The following is a 19,724-nucleotide window of genomic DNA, read 5'->3' as shown; positions in this document are numbered from 1 at the left end:
GATGTAATTTAATTTGAGTCCCGTAATGATGATGCCGCTATTATCCCCATAAATGATGCAGTTAAGCATCACAGCCTTATTTGCATGTGCTTGAAGGGGGAAGCTGGATGAGACGACGCCAGCATCACTCTCGTTTTCCTTTCTCTGTTCTCCCACGTCCCTCCGGGTCCTCCTCGGCCTGTCTGCGCTCATTGATGATCAGCCTTTTTTATCTGATATTTTAATGCGAAATGAGTCGACTGGTTACTCACACCGCACAGATGTAAATTAAATAATTGAAATACCAGACTATTAAAAAATGCAAATGGATTTCTTCGGTCGAGGCATCATCACACAGTGAAGTCATGGAGAAACGATTGATTTGTATTTTTTTTTTTTTATGTGCATTGTACTAGTTTGCAATCTACCTCCTTGAGTTCACATTTGCACATCAAAGTGCTTCTTTGTTGGCGAGAGGTTAATTTTTAATCCATTGATTTCATGGCCTCTGGTTTGGACATGCAGATGGTGGCTGATTAGTTAGTGTGTGAGAGTGTGTGTGCGGTTGGTGTGCGTGTGCTCGAGTTCCTGCAGTCGTGTGGTTGAATTTTTAAGAAAAAAAAAATCAATTTGAAAGTCCTACAAGAGCCGCTTCCCTCTTTAAATGCACTTCTGAGAACCCTTCAGCCCAGGCTCTCGCTCTGTGACTAAGTCTCCCTTAAAGACTGCCCATTATCTATTTTGTCGAGGTTTTAGACTCGGGGTAATTTTCCTCGGGAAAGATTATTTTTCTCTCGACCAATCTTGCCTGTTACCGCCCTAATTGGTTACATAAATCTTGTCGGGTATGAATGAGAAATGTTGCGGTGTTGTCAAGTGTAATCTTCACCCTTATTTACCAATTCATTAAGATCTATCGATGCAGGACCGGCCCGAAAGAATGACAACATAAATCAGAGCAGGGGGACATAATGACCCTAATCAGCCTCAAATAAGTGGAAACGTCACCATGAGCTATGTCTCTCCGCGGCTTCGTGTCTGTGTGGCGGCACCAGGGCCGTCCCGGTCGTTAACGCGGCCGCGTGTCCCGGGCAGGGGCGAGCGTGCTTGCCCCCTCCACCCCAAGGCTTTTAATCTCGCCCCACACGCAGCCGGTGTCACAAAAGATAATTGCGGCACGAAATGAAATGAAATATGCGTTTTGAGGCAGGTAAATAGTGTAAGAAGATGGATAAATTGTGAGAAAGAGAGCAAGGGAGAGACTGTCTCCTCCTGCTAAAGATGATTGGAGCAGACAATGGGGCCTCCTACTTTTATAGGTCAATTACTGGTGATTAGGTGGGCTGAGTTAATTAAAGAAATTACCCAAAATGCAAGCACAGGGACTGCTTGATGAGATACCAGCGTCACTGTCTAGTCACCCACTTTTGGAGCTGCTTTCGTCCGAGAGGGAGGTGCTTGCTGGGTAAAATTCGAATCAAATGGAAAGACTTGAAACACTCACTCAGTTTTTTTACAGCGAAACTCCGGCTTTGTAGGTCACAACATGTTTAGCATTTATGAATTGTGCATGTTTGTATTTCTCGAAGATTTGGTTTTATTTCAGAGCTTCTCCAGGATTTTTTACAGTGTTCTTTTGTCCCTCAGTCTCTGTGCTTTTTTTTTTTTTGTCTTTCTTTCAACTCCCTCTCCTTTTCTCCTTCTTTTAATGTAAATAGCCCAGAATTAAGTTCTGAACATTGAGCGCTGAATGAATCGAATCACAGATGGTCTATTTATCGTGAGAGAAACGATGAATTGAATTTTTTTTTTCCTTGAATGTGTTCTCATTTTACCACTGATAACAACACTTGATTCGGTTACTTTGCATATTATTAATCCTGAAAAGCGATGTATTCATCCTCCCTTTTCATTTTTGAACTCGTGGTATAAATATGATTTCCCTTATGCTCTTTTTACTCTGTAATCTCGTCCATTGTGAATCACTTTGAAATCCCTCTATCTGAAAGGGGGGGGGGGGGGGGGGGGGGGGGGGGGGGGGGGGGAACTGTAATATTACATTCAGGTTTAGAGGAGAGTCATTAACAGGGTACGGTGACCCCTAAGAGCCAAAAAGGACTGCTGGCATGTGTTGTTTAACTTTAAGACTGCATTTTTTTTACAGTAGGTGGTTCAGTGGCATTTTTAATTATCATATTCTCCATTTCATGTGTTGTACAGATGCACGGGATGAAATTCAAACTTTGCATCATATTTTTTGAAATCTGGCATTTTGATTTATTAAGCATTCCCGACTGTTTAATATTGGAGAATAGTGGAGCGCCGTGCTGCTTTATTTTGTATGCATTGTAACTTATGGCAATGATGAATTAATTTCAGTGGAGCACAGAATTTGTGATTATTTTAAATGGTATCCATATCTTAACTGAATCAGAGCGGGTGAAGCTAGCAGACTGTGAAATGTAATTTTTAGTATTTTTTTTTCCCCGTCTTTTTTCACCCTTCCTTGCAATGTTAGGATTCCGGGCACCTGAGCAATGCACTGATAATGACTAGGCTTCTTGGATCACAGAGTCTGCCTTTCCGATGCCTCCCTGAAATAATCATCAAGCTCTTTTTCAGGTCTGTTCTGCGCGTCCTATCAGGGGAGAGGGCCGCCGGTTTCCACGGGAGGGGAAAAATGAAGTGCGTCTCGGCGAAAGTGGATGATTTCTGTGAGTGTGTGTGTGTGAGAATGTGTTAATGTCACAGTTGCAGCCTCCGGTGCCCCTTTTCAGCGACTTGTATAAAACATATCCCGCGGTTTCTGAGCGCTTTAGAAGATGGAGAACTTAGAATTGTGATATCCAAGCTCTGATAAGAAGGGTGCTGCGTTTGATAATGAGGCAACATTTGTGGTTGTAAAATCAGATCAGCTCAAATGAGCATGAGTAACTTTACTCCTTCATGATGAGTGTGTGTGTATATGAGAAACATCTGGGCTATATTTGTGGCACACCTTTCTTTGCTAAACCCACCCACCCGAAATCACAGGCGTAGCCCTTGAATGTGTTGTCAGGATCCTGTCTGGGATTTTTCACCTGATGGAAAGGACAGATTTGCACAGCCTACGATTCGAGAGCAAACATTTACACAGCCAGAAAGGAATCGCACGCGTGGTACTGTTACAGCGTTTAAAGCGCAAAAAAACACACAGCAAGAAAAGAAACAGATCCAAATAACATCTTTTATTCCAGAAATGGAGCGATTTTGGTTTTTATCAGCCTTCCTGAATACACACTGGCACAGATTTTTCTTTAGATTATGACTGTTATCAAGATGATATGGGTAATAACGGCCCACAAGCTCTGTGTTTATCACAGTGACTCACTGAAATGTCTTTTAGGACTTGTCCAATTTTTCCAGTGTCAAATGGACCGGAGCTTTTCCACACTAGGACTATAGCGAGGGCTGTAAATGTTGTTCCAATAGCACGAACCTTCAACCCCAGTGGGTTTTTAGGAAAAATCAGTGTGTTATAGTGACAGGCGGTCGGCCTCAAGGGTCAAAGACGTCCTACAATAGACTTTAACAAAGACAGACTTTGGGTGCTGGTTTTCTTCCCTCTCTCTCTTTCACTCTGGCTCTGTCCATCTCTCTCAGGCAGTACAGTACCTGTACTAGACTCTCCTTCACTCAGTGTCATTCAGACACGTAAACCCCCCCACCCTCCTCGCGTCCGCTCCATCGCGTGGAAATGATCGCGAGCGAGGATGTGTTTCTAATTGACATTGTAATTGGCAGATTTGGATGCTGCCTTCAGATGGCTAATTAATTTATCTCACCGCTGTCATTAAGGTTAAAGCAGCACCTGATCTCTCTGAATACACTTTGCATACATCTGCATGAGCATTACGTTCAGTTAGACACCTACACGCCAGTTGTGGATCATGTGGATTTAGAGGATACAGTGTTAATAATGTGTGTTTCTATAATGACAGGATCAGTATTCCACGTCATTAAACCCAAAACCAAATTGAAGGGAAAAAAGTCTTTCTTTTTTTTTCTTCTTTATTTTTCAGATATTACATCAAAATGTCATCTGTTCTTTAGTTATTTAAAAACGTGTGTGTTTAATTCTGGAAATAATCAGTTTGTCTTTTCATAGAAATCATATTTGAATTTCTAGAGTGCAAACTGGGATTACAGTGATCCGAAATGTAATTTTAATTAGATTTTTTTTATTTTTTTTCCAGGTTGGAGTAGGAACAGTGTCCTAAACTCATCCCTCACTTTTTAGTCTCCTTCATTGTGGCATTAAAAAACACTCCATTACGTTGTTCATAAAATTCGCGTAAAGGCAATCAAGAGGCCCTTCTCTGAATATTTTAAACATGGGGCATGTAAAATTTATGCCTAATTTGAATACTTATTAGTCGCCTAATCTCTACGGCAGCTTTGTGTTTCTTCAGGAGAGATTCGTCAGCCCTCACACTGTGTGCGTCTCTCTCTCTCTCTCTCTCCTTCTTTCTCTTGGTCTGTTAATCTTTAAGCACTTTTGTTTGTTCCCAAGTTGTTTTTTGACCAGTACATGTTGGTTAGGTGGTGTACTTTTTAAATAAATGTAAAAAAAAAAAAAAAAAATCTTTTTGCTGCTTGTGTTTCTCATAAAACACAAGCCAAGCCGTTAAAATGTCATTTGCTGATCTGAAAAGCAGCCGTGGATTAGAAGACTATGTCTTTGTTGTGTCGTGCGTTTGATTAGCGGCGTTCTTCTTTTTTTTTCTTTTTTTTCGTGGCTCGGCTGTCGAGTTACTGTACGCTCTCGTTCAAAGATCGCTGCTAATTGTCCGTACGTAGCAGGTGACAAAATTGATGTGTTTAATCTGTGGAAAGAAGGATGGCGGAGCTGTCAGGGAAATAAATGAAAGTGTTGCTGGAAAAACGAGTCCCCTCTAAACATTACACGAGATTAGGGATATTTTATTGTGCATGCTCGCCATTAGCGTAATTAATATTGTTTATGTTTGAATGCGTTGAAATATGAGACGGCCTGTCGTCATTTTTTGAGAGAAACAAAATGTGTAAGGAGAAGAGAGGAGTGGGGTTCGATGAATATGTGAATGACGGAGGAGATCGTGTGTCTGTGTGTGTATTAAGGCTCTTGTGGGTATATTAGCTATGCAGAACACACCTTGAATTGGTTTGTTGGGTCGGACGATTCTTTTATTTATTGCAGGGATCTCCACAGATCTTGGCAGGGTTCCTGTGAACGTACACAACATTTATGCAGGGAAAATGATAAAACATTTATTACCAGAGAAGAGGTAATATGCATAATTTATGCTGTTTTTAGCACAATCATTAGTGATATTCGTGAAAGATTTTTTTTTTTTTTTTTGCATCCACCACTCTCCCCTGTTTTCATTTCTAATAGATGCCAGTGAAAATTAATTTAATATCTTTTCATTTATTTGCCAGGGTAGAAATTGACGTCTGCGATTTTTGTTCTGTTTGAATTTGGTGTTTGAATTTTAATTGTGCTCGGCGGACGCTGCTAAATATACGGAAATAATGAATATTTGAGTATGTGATTAAAATAAAAGGGAGGGAAAGAACTACCCTATATGTGACATAAGCTTTTTTTTTTCTCTCCTCATTTGACTAGCAGGCAAATTTTATTTTGCTTTCAGCTAAAAGAAAAGACCATTATATCGTTCATCACAGTACAGAAGCATGTGATTTGTAATTCCCCCTCTTCTCCCCTCACCTCCTGTACCAAATTTTAATTTTGCATGATTAGCTGTGCGTCATTAAGCAACTCCGTTCAGTCGAGACGCAACGGGGATATTTTAAGACATTCAAACAGGGGGAAAAAAGGCTGTTTCTCTTACATGTTATATTTCAAACATGTTCCTTTTGAAATTATTCACACAGTATTGAAGTTACTTGAATTTATTTTTAAATACCGTGTGATGTTTATCTGTGTGTGATGGTCAATATGCAAATAAAAAAATGCAATTAAAAAAAAGTGAAATAATATTAAAAAAAATAAAAAGCAGGAAGAAACGTGCATCTCTTTGTATTGCTTCATTTACACAGTGAATGCATAATTCCACCCCCTCCCCCCGTTAAATGCTTTAATTTGCAAAGGGAGCAGGGGTTGATAATGGAAAGCTTTTTTTTTTTCTTTCTCGCCCCCCATTTTTTCTTTTTCTTTTTTAACCCCCCCCCCCCTTTTTTTAGGAGGCAACTAAAGGGGATTGTAACAAGAGCCTTAACCGGTGCCTCTTAATCACTTCTAGGTATTAAGTCATGATGCAGGAGTCGGCCAATGAGACAATAAGCAACAGTTCAATGAGTCAAAATGGAATGAGCAGCCTAAGCAGCCAATTAGATGCTGGCAGTAGAGATGGAAGATCAAGTGGGGAGACGAGCAGTGAAGTAAGCGCAGTCGAGCTGCTGCATCTGCAACAACAGCAGGTAAGTTGCGTCTCTCTCCCCCCCGTCCGTTGTCATCCGCCGCGCTCTGTCTCTCTCTCTCTCTCCCTCCCTCTCTCTTCCTCTCTCTCTCTCGCTGGCTTCACACAAGACTCAGCAGGCAGCTATTTGACTGACAACCTTCAGTTGTGTACATTTAGATAGGAACTGGACTTTTATTGTTTTTATGCATTTTAGTGCTTATTTAGTGTGGTGTTTATTTAAGGTTAGTTTTCGGTTGTCATTTTTAATTTTGTCGCTGTGGTTTTTGACTTGTTTTGGAGGTGTGTTGGTGAATTTGTGCGAGAAGTGTGCCGGCTGAGGCCGTGCATGTGTGTTTTGTGTGTGTGACGGGTGTGAAGTACGGAGCTTTGCTTGTGTGTCTTTGTTTGTGGCCACTAGAGGGCCTCCTCATTTGACTTCAGCACACTTTATGGGCTGCTAGGAAACCTCGTTCACTCCAGAAGCCTCAACTGACCAATGCATGTTGTGTTTATGTCAGTGTATATATATATGCATAGGGGCTGTGTGCTTGATTATTTTGACTTTTAAAAGCAGAAGTGTTGTGTGTATATGCTCGCGTCTCTGTGCGGTGAATGATGGGTTTGACAGCTCACCAAAAGAGCAGCGTGAGGTCAGGCTGAGCTCAGGGATAGTCTGCGGGCGGTGTGGAGTGTGTGTTCACTTATTCACTCACAAGTGTGTCACTGGATGTGAGTATGTGTCTGTGAAAACAGAATTTGTGATTCCTCAGTCATCATTTGCATCATTTTCAAGGATTAAACACTTTTGGTTGCCATGTGAATGTTTATAATCATAAAATACTTAAAATGACACAAATAAAAAGTTTGATATTTATATTTTTATATTTTTAATTTATACTTCTAATTTATTTATTTATTTTTTTGAGTATTTTAATTTAGATTTTAATAAGCTTGTTTTTTTGCTTCATCTTGAAGTTCATAGCAATTAAATGACAGCTCTTTTTATTATGTGTGTGTGTGTGGCTCAGTTCTGGTGACAGCAGCTGAAAGCAGCCCATGAGCCTGTGGGTAAGACAGGATCAGTGTAGCAGAGTGAAGTGTGTCCTGCGGCTCTTTGTGGGCCCCTCCGAACGAACATCCCCCTCCCTGGCCACCCTCTCCAGCTGGTGATTACAACAGCACCCCCATCTCATGGCCTCTCCTCCCATTCATCATCACACTGGCCGTCTCTCTCACTCTCTCTGTGTCTCACACACGTGTCTGATTGGGGTCAACCCCCCCGCTTTCTCATTACTGACTTCTGTTTTAACCTGCACACTTCACCGCGTGTGAGATAGAGATCAGTGTTTGGTGGTTAACGGTGTGCTCTTCAAAACTGTTTTTGTAAACAAAGCCATTATTGATTACAGTTTGTTCATATTTGTGAATTGTTAGTAGTTGCTGATCATGATGATGGTTTATTATTATTAAACCTATGAAATATTATAAATAGTGTTGAAATGAACATCTCAATTTTAGTTTTATATTAATGAGTTTAAATGTGTATATTAAAAATGAATACATATTCATTTATTTGTTATTATTAAATTAAATATATTATAAACAGATTGAAATATTAAAAAATAAAGTAATGCATATTGTTGTTAATATGAATTACTTACTGTAATTTATAATGAATGTAAAAATAGATGTTTTATATAAAATATTTTGTTTATATTACTGTAAACAAACATAATTAGAAAATGTAAAAATAGTAATGTTATAATATAAAAGTACAATATACAGTATACAAATATACAACACACAATAAATTATATGTTGTATTTTAATGTATATAAATATAAATATGATTTATTCAAAAATAAACTGTAAAAATGTAAATAAATATAAATGATTGACTATAAAATAAATTGCAGGTTCAAAATTGTCTTGTGCTGACTACAATACAAAGGCAATAAAATACATAAACATCTAACCAGAAGTATTATTATTATTATTAGTAGTAGTAGTAGTAGTAGTAATATTTTATCAAATATTATTTTTCATCATCATCATATAATCATTGTTATTATTATTACTTGTTTACTCTGTCTCTCTCTCTCTCTCTCTCTCTATATATATATATATATATATATATATAAACATATATATTATTATTATTATGTAAACAGAATTAGAAACTGTAAAAATAAAGTATTATTATTACATTAAATTGCATATAAATGCATGTAATATAAATCTAAATATATGTAAAGCTACATTTTTTTGTCATATTTTTAAATAGCTTTTATATTGCAATATTAGATTAGATTCAGCGTTACAACAAAAGCACCTAACCATAAGATTGTTTATTTTTTATTGTTATTATTATTATTATTATTATTATTACTTATTGTTAGTTTAACAATAGCTAATAGTCATAAATAGTTAACATTATTAAATTGTTCAATTTAATTTGTAAATTATTGTTCCTGTCACTTGTTTAGTGTAACAATAGCTAATAGTCATACATAGTATAACAATAACAAATAACATTTTTAAATAATTATTGTAAAAGTTAATTTTATGAAAGTTATTATTAATAATTAATAATAATTGTTAGTAGTATTATTCGTGTATAGCTGAATATTACTTGAATAGATTTTGTGTTTTCTGTCTGTAGATAATCCGCACTAAGAGTGGAAGAAAAGGGCAGTGTAAGCAGAAAGAGTGAAGAGAGGAGAGATAAGTGCCATAGAGACAGTGGAGAGAGTGACAATGTTTCACTTACAGAGAGCGAGCGAGAGAGTGCAGACAGACACATTGAAATGAGTGGGCCAGCTAACAGGCCTCGGGAGGCTTTTTAAAGGGAGGCCAGGTGCTGTTAACTTCACACACTTCCTGCACAGTTCCCTCTTACACACGCCACAGTCAGAGAATTCCTACACATCTGCCTAATAACCACCTAGATGTGTGTGTGTGTGTGTGTGTGTGTGTGTGTTAGGTAGAGAAAGATGAAAGAGTCTAATTAAAAATAATTATTAGTTATTGTTAGTAATATTTTTGTGCATTGCCAAACTTTCTTACTAAGGAAAAACACCTAGAAATTACAAATTTCTGGTGATTTATTTATTTATTTATTTATTTATTTATTTCCCCCTTCAATTTCCATCATTGATTAAGGCACTAAATCCAGACCTTGCACATTTGAGAATGAACTTTAATGCTGTGTTGGGGCTAATTTTTATTTTGCCAGAACCTTTTTTATGGAAGAAGTATAGCAGCGCTGTTTTTTATGTTTGTGACAAGAATGATTGCCAAGGACATGAACTTCATTGATTGTAGGTTGTTGTTAAAGGAGCTTTTAATGTTGTTATATTAATAGTAGCGCATGTATACAAAAAGGTTTGCATTGATCTGTAGATAATGTGATGTGATATAATGGAGCCTCTAGATGATTGTTCTAGTTTAATAATCTGTGATTGTATGGATTTATAGTGTAGTTAGCCATACTCTGCAAATTAACTTCCTGTCTGGAGAGGAAGGACTCTGTGGAGCATCAGTAATTTTAAAATCCACCGCCATCCTTTTCACCTTCATTCATCAGAATTTAATTATAAATTCTGCAGTAGTTTATAAAGCATCATATTTTCATTGGCTCTTGCTACATTTCTGTTGTTTAGCCCTCAATATGGTTTCTGCGCTTTTTATTAGCCACACTTCCATATGCATTTACAAATGTCGTGTCCAGATGCACAGGACACTGTTCATTTTATATTTTTTTTTCCCACTGCTAACAGCAATTGTTACAGGAAGCAGTGTGTAAGTCGCTGGCCCGGTGTAAAAATGACAGCAATTAACCCGACATTTTAGCTTGAGGAGAATTTAAGATGAGACGCCTGACAGCCAGTGTCAGCCATATTTTCCCCGTCTTCTTCAGGTGTAAGAGCAAATGAAATTGGAGGTAGTATCGCAGTTGTGGAAACCACTTGGGGAGGAGGGAGAGGGTGTCCATGGAGAACGAATTATCTAAATAGGACTTATTTTGCACTTATTTACTTCATTTTCACAAAGATTTTTGCGCAAATGCAAGAAAACACCTGGAAAATAACCCACAATAGACCACAAACAGAAGCATAACAGAGGAAAAACCAGTGTGCTAATTGATATTCAATGAGTCTGACTCCATCATCACCCCACAAACACATTAACACACATGCATGCGTTCAGAAGAGGTGGGAGGAGGCGTCTCTAGGGGTCCATTGACTGTCATTCAGGAGGGGAAAGTAACAAAGTAACGCGGAGACGCCACACAAACAGCCAGTCTCGCTTCTGTCTCCCCCGCCGTCCACCGGGAGCTGCGAGTGCAACATCTTCAGGCAGGGTGATGACGGCTTTCGCCGCTCATCAGCCAAATAAAAGCCCCTCTGATGCAAATAGCGCTTTGCCCTTGAGCATAATTTAAAGCAGTAATCACCCCTGGAGTCTCTACTGTGCAGATAGCGAAAGCGAGGTGACTGTCTCATTTACACTCCAGCACAAAGAAGCTCATTAGCTTTATCACACCGGCCCGAGACTCCTCCACTACAGTGTGTAAATAACACACACACACATACTGTTTCACCAGAGCCACCTTTCATAAAGCTCTCAAAAAGATCAGTGCTAGAAACAAAATAAAATGTTTTATGCACTCTCGATGGCTTGCTGTTGTGTTTTACGGTTACCATTTCACTATCAGCGTACATTGTAGACGTCGAGCTTTGACATATAGAGGCGTGCTGCCTCTCGCGATGACACTGCAAGATATAAGCCTCGCCGTGACTGATGTGCGTGCTTGGTTCCTCCCCAGACAACAGCAGGCATTATTCTATTATCGCCACAGAGCTCAGATCCTGGAGTGGTCACTTGTGTTTAGGCCACATAACATGTGGCTGTATGGAATTTACAGTGCGCCTGCAGTAGTAACTCCATTTCCCATCGGCCTCTCCAGAGACCGGGCGAAATGTCAATCCGTGGCTTTGAAAAAGAGATCGAGCGAGGGACAGGATGAGGAGGAGGGATTGAGAGAGAAAGAAACAGAGTGAAATCTGCTGGAAACAAACACTCATGAACATTGCTCATGCTTGGGAGGCCCTAGTAGCGTCATGGGGGCGAAACACAGGTCAAAGACGTGCACAGGTGAAACACACACGCCTTCAGCCTTAGAGTTATAAATGAAATAAGCCATGTCTGCACATTTAGGTAAAATGTTTATGTAACAAATGTTTATGTATTGCAAAGGTTCCCATTTACTGGTGCTTAAGTAGTGCAGAATTTATTTTTTTATACTAAGTTTTATATGCTTATTTTATTCTTTTGTGCATTCATACTTTTTTATACATTTTATTTTATACTTTATATGCATAATAGTTTATTCTACATTTTTCTATAGTGTTTTTGTAACATTTATAAATACTCATGTACTTGTTAGTGTACTATTTATACGTATATTTTTTATTTAATTTAATACCACTTTATTGATTGAATATTGTGGGGGCGAGTGGGTTATTAAGAAATGACATTTCCTGGATTCAAACTCTCCTTGACCCCAACCGGGCACCACGGCTCAATGTGTTAGCACAGGGGCTAACCATTAGGCCACAACTCTGACCAGCCGCTTGTGTTTAGCAATTACGTTTAACCTCTGTGTGTAAATAAAACTCCAGCAGTCGGTCGGTCAAGATCAATGACCACTTCACATCTCATTTCCTGCTGTTTTGATGTTTCCTAACAGCCCTGCCTGCGGAAATTAACGGCACTGAAATCTATAACGGCCCTCAGGGCAGAAGCCTCCGCCAGAGACAAAAGTGACGTACTTTCACTGTGGATTACACCATCAAAAAACTATTTAAAGAATGTGGAGCAGGTGCTTATGGGTAGTGTAGTTCATTGCCCAAATCTTGTGTGGTGAGCAGAGCAGTGAAACGAACATTATATTTCTTGAGGCAGGTGATTCAGAGAAAGGCCCCCAGAGCAAGGAATCTTTTAGAGTCGCCTTGAACTCAAATGCAATAAAAACATGGTGAGGAAACTGGAGCATCCTGAACCTCATCCTCCCAGTATCTCTGACAGCCTATGACACCACAAACCATTTAACAGAGCTTAAAAAGCTCACATATGCAGATGCCCGGCATCTTAAGCTGACAACCAAGAGGCAGGATTTTCTAGAAGGCAGCTTTGGAGCCTTGTGAATTTAACAAGCATGTCTAGTATTACAGTTTCTCTCCGGTTTATCCATGAATAGTAACAAATCAGCCTGTGAAACGCCTGCCTGGGGATGTTTGTATGTGAAGGTTTTCCGGAACAAATATTAAAATGATGTAAATCTGGTTAAGGAGTTGAGGGCTACGATTGCCAGAGCTGTTCTCTCTCCCCGTTCCTTGCTCTCTCCCTCTTTCTATTTACTATGCACAAGGTAGTCAGATGTTGCCACTCTTCCACTTGAATATTTGAATTCCATAATGCTGGTAGAGAGCAAGCGAGAGTGAGATCATATGAGTGGTGTCTGGCCTGGCTCATAGCTCACTGCCCCCAGACTGAATACATATGTAAGAGACCCTCTCAGCTTGCGGCTCTTCAGGGCTTTTCAACAAATGCTGTAAATAAGCCTGGCCTCAGCTCGCAAATACACAAGAGGCTTTTCAAATGCACGCATGTGTCACTTAGCCTGGGCTTGCAGGCTTTCTCAGTGGGTGTTATTTCTGGGGGCTCGTCCGGGTACATTTTTTATCTTTAAAGTGTAGGATAGATGCTATATCCCCTCTCCGTCACTGTCATTTCGGCCTGAACATCTCCATCACAAGCCAGAGAACAGTCGAGAATGTTAGCACATGCAAAGAGCAGGAACTAGCGGCATACGGCACATTGTGCGTAAGAGGGATTGAGTGAACGCGGCGATAAGGAAATGCTGTTGTTGTATGCAAAACATGAATTAAGGTTGTGTGCGAGGCTTCATGCTTGATTTGACGCTAAGCTGATATTGCTTTCACGCTCAAATCTTCCAATGCTACTCCATTTCAATTGAAATGTGATTGTTATTGCTAGAGGTATTTACCAGAAGTTATTTGATGCATGAATTTGCCCGCTAGGTATTTCCTCAGTTGTGTGGCGACATTGGGCACTTGCCTCTGTTTGACTGTGGTTGTCTGAGCAAAATAAGTTTAAGAAGTAATTAGCTATGTTGCAGTGATTTTTACCACAATTAAGTGGTGTTAGAGAGCTTTTATAAAACATCAACAACAGTATTATGATTAGATCATAAGGCCAAGTATTTTAGTTCATTAGCTTAACTGCATGATTTTGGTTGTGCAAGTGTTGCCTATTTTGATACTTGGTTCACCCAGTCATATTTTATAGCCAGAACTATGTTATATAATTATGTGTGATACACTGGATAAATCCATTTTCAAAGTTGTATATAAAACAAAGATTAATGGAGTAGGCCTACAAGAAAATACTATTTCAGTCTTTCTAATTCAGAGTTTCGTGTTTAATTCAATGTGCTACTTGTATTATTTGTGAAATTTACTACAAATTTCAGTGAAAATGGTTTCAACATAAATCCTACACCAAACTTTTTCAGTTTATACTTCATTTTGTGTACACAAGTTATATATTATTTGTGGTTTACATTGCCAGGCATGCACATTTTTACATTTAATTTCTTTTTGATGTAGATCACAATCACTTGTTTCTTTTTAACAGCTGACTTAATTGTCTAGTTATGGTCAGAAATGTTATGGAGGAAGTGGCAATGCTTTAGGGATGTTCATCAAAGCGAAGAATGGGGGGGGGGGAGCTAAAGAAGGAGGGGGATTTCTCTCATGGTCGAACTAAGTGAACGACATTGTGATGAATTTTCTTGTTAGGAGAAATTACATCCACTAAGTTGAGCTACCTCAGCATGAAATTGAAAAAGAAGCATTTCTTGGCCATTTCCATTCTTGATTCAATGAAAGATGTAGATTAGCTGTTGAGAGGGCGAGGGAACTACAAAAGTATGACTTCGTTCACGCTAGGTTTGTGAAATAAACCTCGTAAAATGGCATATAGGCCCGTCACAGGGTTTGTTTACGGGAGTGAGTGTAGTCAGGCAGTTAGCCAGCTGATTATAGCAGATACATGGCATGTGGATACACAGAGCGGACGTGTTTGAGTGAACACGTATGTTTATCTGCGCATTGAATGCATCTTAATCGCTGCACATCTAGGGCTATGTGTAACAATCCAAAGCTCTTTGTAATCAGCCTGAAGAACAGATCTGTCTCTCTCTTTCTCTCTCGCTGAAACGTTGACTGATAGGCGCTGTGTGTCAGGAGGGAAGATAACTCTACCCCAGCTCAGCTCACTCAAAAGGTCAGGCATGCACTGTAATTGGAATATTCACAAGACAAACGCCGCAGATCGCTGGCACACATAGCCAGGAGGGCCCGGGGCCCCAGTGCTCCATCAGCGGGGAGGATTGACGGAGATGCATTGGCCCACCACCAGCTAGATGTAACGCTATTAACTCCACTGATCTGCGGCACAGCCCGACGCTCATTGAGATGGGCCGGGAAGATCCATCACCCAGGCTGAATGGACTACCGGCCCACCGCAAACTAATGACAGTTGAGCACTCAGGTAAATGGACTGAAAACAATAGTTTGTCTTCACCTGGAGTGGCTCGTGCTCTTGTAACCCGATTCCATTTTGCGGTGATCATTTTTCCTGCGCTATTGAAAAGCGATAAAGCCGGAGCACCGGTTTTGAGCTTCCTTTTGCATGTTTTTTTCAGTTGGAGTAGAAACCACATATTGTTCTACAACATGCCATTTGTGGTTACTGGTTAGTTGCACGGTAATCAAAGGTTTGTGCTTTACGTTGAAGGTCACAAAGGGGCCAGTCAGCCTCATGGGTAACAGTGTATAAGAGCTCACAATGGACCACACACACATGCTCAGACATATATTATTGACTTTCATATTGCTGCCAGGAGGGTGAACAGGCAATATATACATGCATACAATTACCTACCTCTTTCTTGTTTTTATGTGAAGCTACACTCTAAAAAAATGCTGGCTTAAAAACAATAGTTGAGTTAAATAAAATTACCCAGCACCTTGGGCAAACATTTAACCCAGCCGCTGGGTTAAAACAACCCAATTGCTGGGTTTGTCCATTTTCAACCAAACTTGGGTTGTTTTTAACCCAGCATTTTTTAGTGTAGTTATGATTATTACAGACTAACCCCAAACCCTAAACATACATCTAAAAGAAAATGGTTTGCAATGTAAGTTTGAGTCTGTCTTTATACTTATTTGTTTGTTTGTTTGTTTGTTTTAAATAGATGCCATAAGCACAGTATTGTCTCTTTTACTCATAGGGCCCTATTTTAATGATGTAAGCACATGGTCTGAAGCACATGGCGCAGGTGCACTTAGGGCATGTCCGAATCCTCTTTTGCTAGTTTAACCATGGAAAAAAATGGTCGGCGTGGCAGGCGCATGGTCCAAAAGGGTTGTACCTAGTCTTTTAATGAGTCGTGGGTGTGGTGTGTTTTGGGTGTAACGTGCAACAAACCAATCAGAGTCTCATCTCCCATTCCCTTTAAAAGCCAGTTGCGGTTGCACCATGGCATTTTTCAGAGAGGAATCCTTTATTTTTAATGTTTAAAAATGTTTGTGTGCTGCTGCGCCAAGTGTACACGCATTGTGTACCCACCTATAGGCGCATATTACTAACGTGCCCTTTAAATAACAAAAAATAAATAAATAAATACCGCGCCATTGACTTTAGACCAGGTTTTTGTTGGTCAATGGCACAGTCATTTTCAGTTGCCTCAAAATAGCAACGCGCCAACAATGCGCCTGAACACAATTCGTTTTCAGACCAGCACGCCCACGGGCGAACAGATGGGTGCTAGTGCATTTGCTATTTAAACAACGTGGCGCCGGACGTGAAAATAATAACTGTGTCGGGCTGAAACTAGCAAAAAACACTTGCGTCGCATATGATAGGGCCCATAATGTTAAAGTTTACCATCTGCTCGGTCAACTGCAATAATTTCCTACCTAGGGGTACATATGTGTCTGTATGAGACCCGTACAGTTTGTTTTTCATTGCAGCTGTGTGTATTGCTATTGACACCCTGCACAAACACTTCTTTTGTCAATGGGACTGGGAGATTTCCCTTTTGCAGAAAGCCTACACTTCGCCTGTAGCTGTGTACTCTGCTGTCTGAGCCTCTTAATAAGTTCTTGTCAACAACAAGGAGTACAAGTCCATTCGCTCGCTCTGACAAAAGCTCTGTGCTACTCTTTTCCTTCTTTTTTCCTGTGGCCTCACTCTAAATAAAGTGTGGAGTGTGCTCTCTCTCGCCCCTTAATGCAACATTTATAAAGAGGTATTCCTCCGACCGTGTGACGCTCAGTGGCGTGGAACTGCGAAAAAGAGATGGATCATAATCACTTGAAAAAGAAGCCAAGTGCATCGAGCACACGCTAGGAAGCAGGGACTCGTTCGCCGCCTCACTCTTCCTTTATTTCATTCGCTGACCTGCACTAGTTTGCACGTGTTGATGGTATAAGTGAAAAGCAGTCTTCTTTCTTGGTCGAGGCTTTGTAAGGAAGGCAGATAAAAGGCCCAGTAGAGTCACCTTATCTAAACCCAGATGATATACAACAGTTGAAAGCGAGGGCTTTACCAAAGCCAGCCGTTGAGAAGCAGGGAGAGATCAAATTTCATAAGCAAAGAAACCAGACAGAGATGTGCAGAAACAATGTCTTAGCTCCCAGAAAGATATAGAGGAGGAGAGGCACTTGGTTTCCGAACTGATCTGTGATACCTCTTTATGACGTTTAAGCATCTTTAAAATGAATTGCATGAGATTAGATGATACCAAATTTTACTCAAATCATACTGCCATGATAGTAGGGTGGTTTCTTTGTGGCTCAGGTTGAAAGATCCTATATGAGGATATTCTTGTCCTTGGATATGACACGTTTTCCACCAAATTTGTTGTCGACCAGTAAAAATTTTGAATCTTGAAGTACAAGAGATGGCATGGCTCGATAATAAGGGTGCCTCATTGGTCCTTGGCCAATGTACGTATCTTAACTTCTTTGATCATATATGCATTTGCAAACTTAAACATTTGGTTTTCTGTGATATTTGAATATGAATTCTGCTTGCCAGCTTCAACTTGTCAGCTTGGTTTTCAATTTATACAATCCTTTTTGCCATTTATGCCACTATTTCCCAACAAAAGTGTTTATGAATTTATTTCTGTTGTGGTTTGACCTGTATAATTCCACTTTTGTTTATTTTCAGCTATTATTGTGAATTGAAATTCACGAATTAATTTATAATATTTGTTAAGGAAACTGAAATGTTGGCAGCGCAAGTAGAAATCTCAACTGGCCTGATTAAGTAAGTAGAAAAATCCTCTTTGTTGAGCCCTGAATAGCACACCTCTCTTTAACAAGCTTCATTATTTTAAATATCATTCAGAAACAGTTGTATGCCAAAGTTTAAAACTAGGGTTAAGGATTTGTTCAAATCACTCTAAATATGATTGATAGTAATAGTGATGTTCGTCTTACCAAAAGCTACCAATTTGAGTGGAAATTCTCTCGCTCTTCTCAGTACGTGTTGCTGGATTTCTATGGGATACAGATGTTGTTTTCAGTACGGGGCCCCTGCCGTCTAATTCCCTCCACAGGTTGCTGGCGATACTGTAAACTATTATACGTGGTCCAGTGCAAAAGTGCGGCGCGGATTTGCGAGAACCATCCATAACGATGTCTGCAGGAGGCGGGAAGCGTATGAATGTTTGTGGTTGCAGTGAACGGTGGAAGCCGACTCTGTTTGGCCTGTTATTGCTGGCACTGTTTCCCCAATGAGGACTGTGCGTTCACACACACACAACACGGGCAAACGCACACATCGCTGTTGTCTGCGCATACACACTAACCCTGATGGGTCGGACAGACTCATGTTTTGTCTCCTCGCACTTGAAAAAATAAGTGTGAGGTTACACAATGAAGCAGATCTCTGTTTTCTCTCTCTCCCTCCCGTAAATGCCCGGCTTTCTGGGGTAGAAATGAGCGAATTCATCTCAAATTCACCAGGGAGGGCTGGGCTATGCCTCTGTGTTTACAGTGGCAGAAAGTTAATATAAATTTTCATCAGAAGGGGAAGTTTACACATATGATTCTATTTGTCCTTCATTATTAGCACCTGAGACTGGGCTGGGGAAGCATAATTGTCTACAGACACAGGCCAAATAGATGCAAGGGGAAGGCAAATAAGCACACCCCAAAATAATTTTATGGTTGTGTGTTACAATCCCTCTCCATGGGATCCTTAATCTAGAAAATCAATAAACAAGAAGCAAGCGAGGGAGACGGAGATGTGAGGCACGGAGCGAGGAAAGATGGGAACTGCGTACGAGAGATTGAGAGGAAAAAGCTGGAGAAGGAATGAAAGGAGAAAAAGAGAGAGCGCAGCTCACAGAAGCCCATTGTTCTGCCGGTTAGCTCGCGCTTGGCCCTGCAGCTGAGGAGCGTCTCCACGGACCGGCCCGCGAGCTGCACACACCGCTGATTTATTGAGTCATACATAAAAACACTCATTATTCCCACATCCTTTTCTCTTGTCTGAGAGGTATGGCGTTTGGCTGAGGAAAAACACTGTGTCTGTATCCACAATAACTGAGATCTCTTTCTCACTCTCTTTCTCACTCGCTCTCCTCTCCTCATTTTTTATTTGTGTCGGCTGCTGGAATGGATGCTGCGCGTACACTGCTCATCCTTACTGGACTTGTTGTGTCTTGGGGTGTTTTCCCACTTGAGTCCTTTTTAAAGAACTAAACTCAGACCGCACAAGTCAAAGTCATTTATTTGTTACATACACACATGGTGGATAGGCAGACTTTTCCTTTAGTTAAAACCAGAAATGGAAGAAGCAACAAAACTAAGGAAGATATACTTGTATGTTATTTATAATTAAATCTAAATCTCTTATTTATAATTAAGTCCAAAAGAAAGTGACAAGATCTACTAATTAGTGGGCTAAAAAGTGAAGTAAGTGGAAAAATAACTAAATTATCTTTGCATTCACAGTCTCTGGCCTTAACAGTGGATTTAGATATTTTAGATATTTTTAATAGACCATATTTTGGTCTATTAAGTCATTACTGGGTCTCCGCTTTTCATTATCACTCTTTTTTTTTATTTTGTGAACTGGACATTATTTTATTAATATTAAAATTATATTCTAAATATTAAATTAATAATTAGATGA

At 39.8% G+C, this 19,724-nt stretch overlaps 1 protein-coding gene across 10 annotated transcripts in view; it reads left to right on the top strand.

The window, feature by feature from the left end:
* The window catches only part of foxp2 (forkhead box P2), a 108,119-nt gene that overhangs the window by 40,273 nt on the left and 48,122 nt on the right, over nt 1–19,724 (top strand). For 5 of the 10 annotated variants that reach the window (XM_051891313.1, XM_051891317.1, XM_051891320.1 and 2 more), the window contains one exon: nt 6,264–6,441. The exons of the other annotated variants lie outside the window; for them this stretch is intronic. In XM_051891313.1, coding sequence (XP_051747273.1) covers nt 6,274–6,441 — 168 coding nt within the window. In that variant the 5' untranslated portion in view covers nt 6,264–6,273. The remainder of the gene's footprint in view (nt 1–6,263; nt 6,442–19,724) is intronic. 10 annotated transcript variants of the gene reach the window in all.

The sequence above is a fragment of the Ctenopharyngodon idella genome, chromosome 4 (genome assembly GCF_019924925.1).
Source record: "Ctenopharyngodon idella isolate HZGC_01 chromosome 4, HZGC01, whole genome shotgun sequence".
Classification (NCBI taxonomy): domain Eukaryota; kingdom Metazoa; phylum Chordata; class Actinopteri; order Cypriniformes; family Xenocyprididae; genus Ctenopharyngodon; species Ctenopharyngodon idella.
The sequence above is the reverse complement of the archived record's forward strand: the minus strand, read 5'-3'. Positions and strand labels throughout refer to the sequence as shown.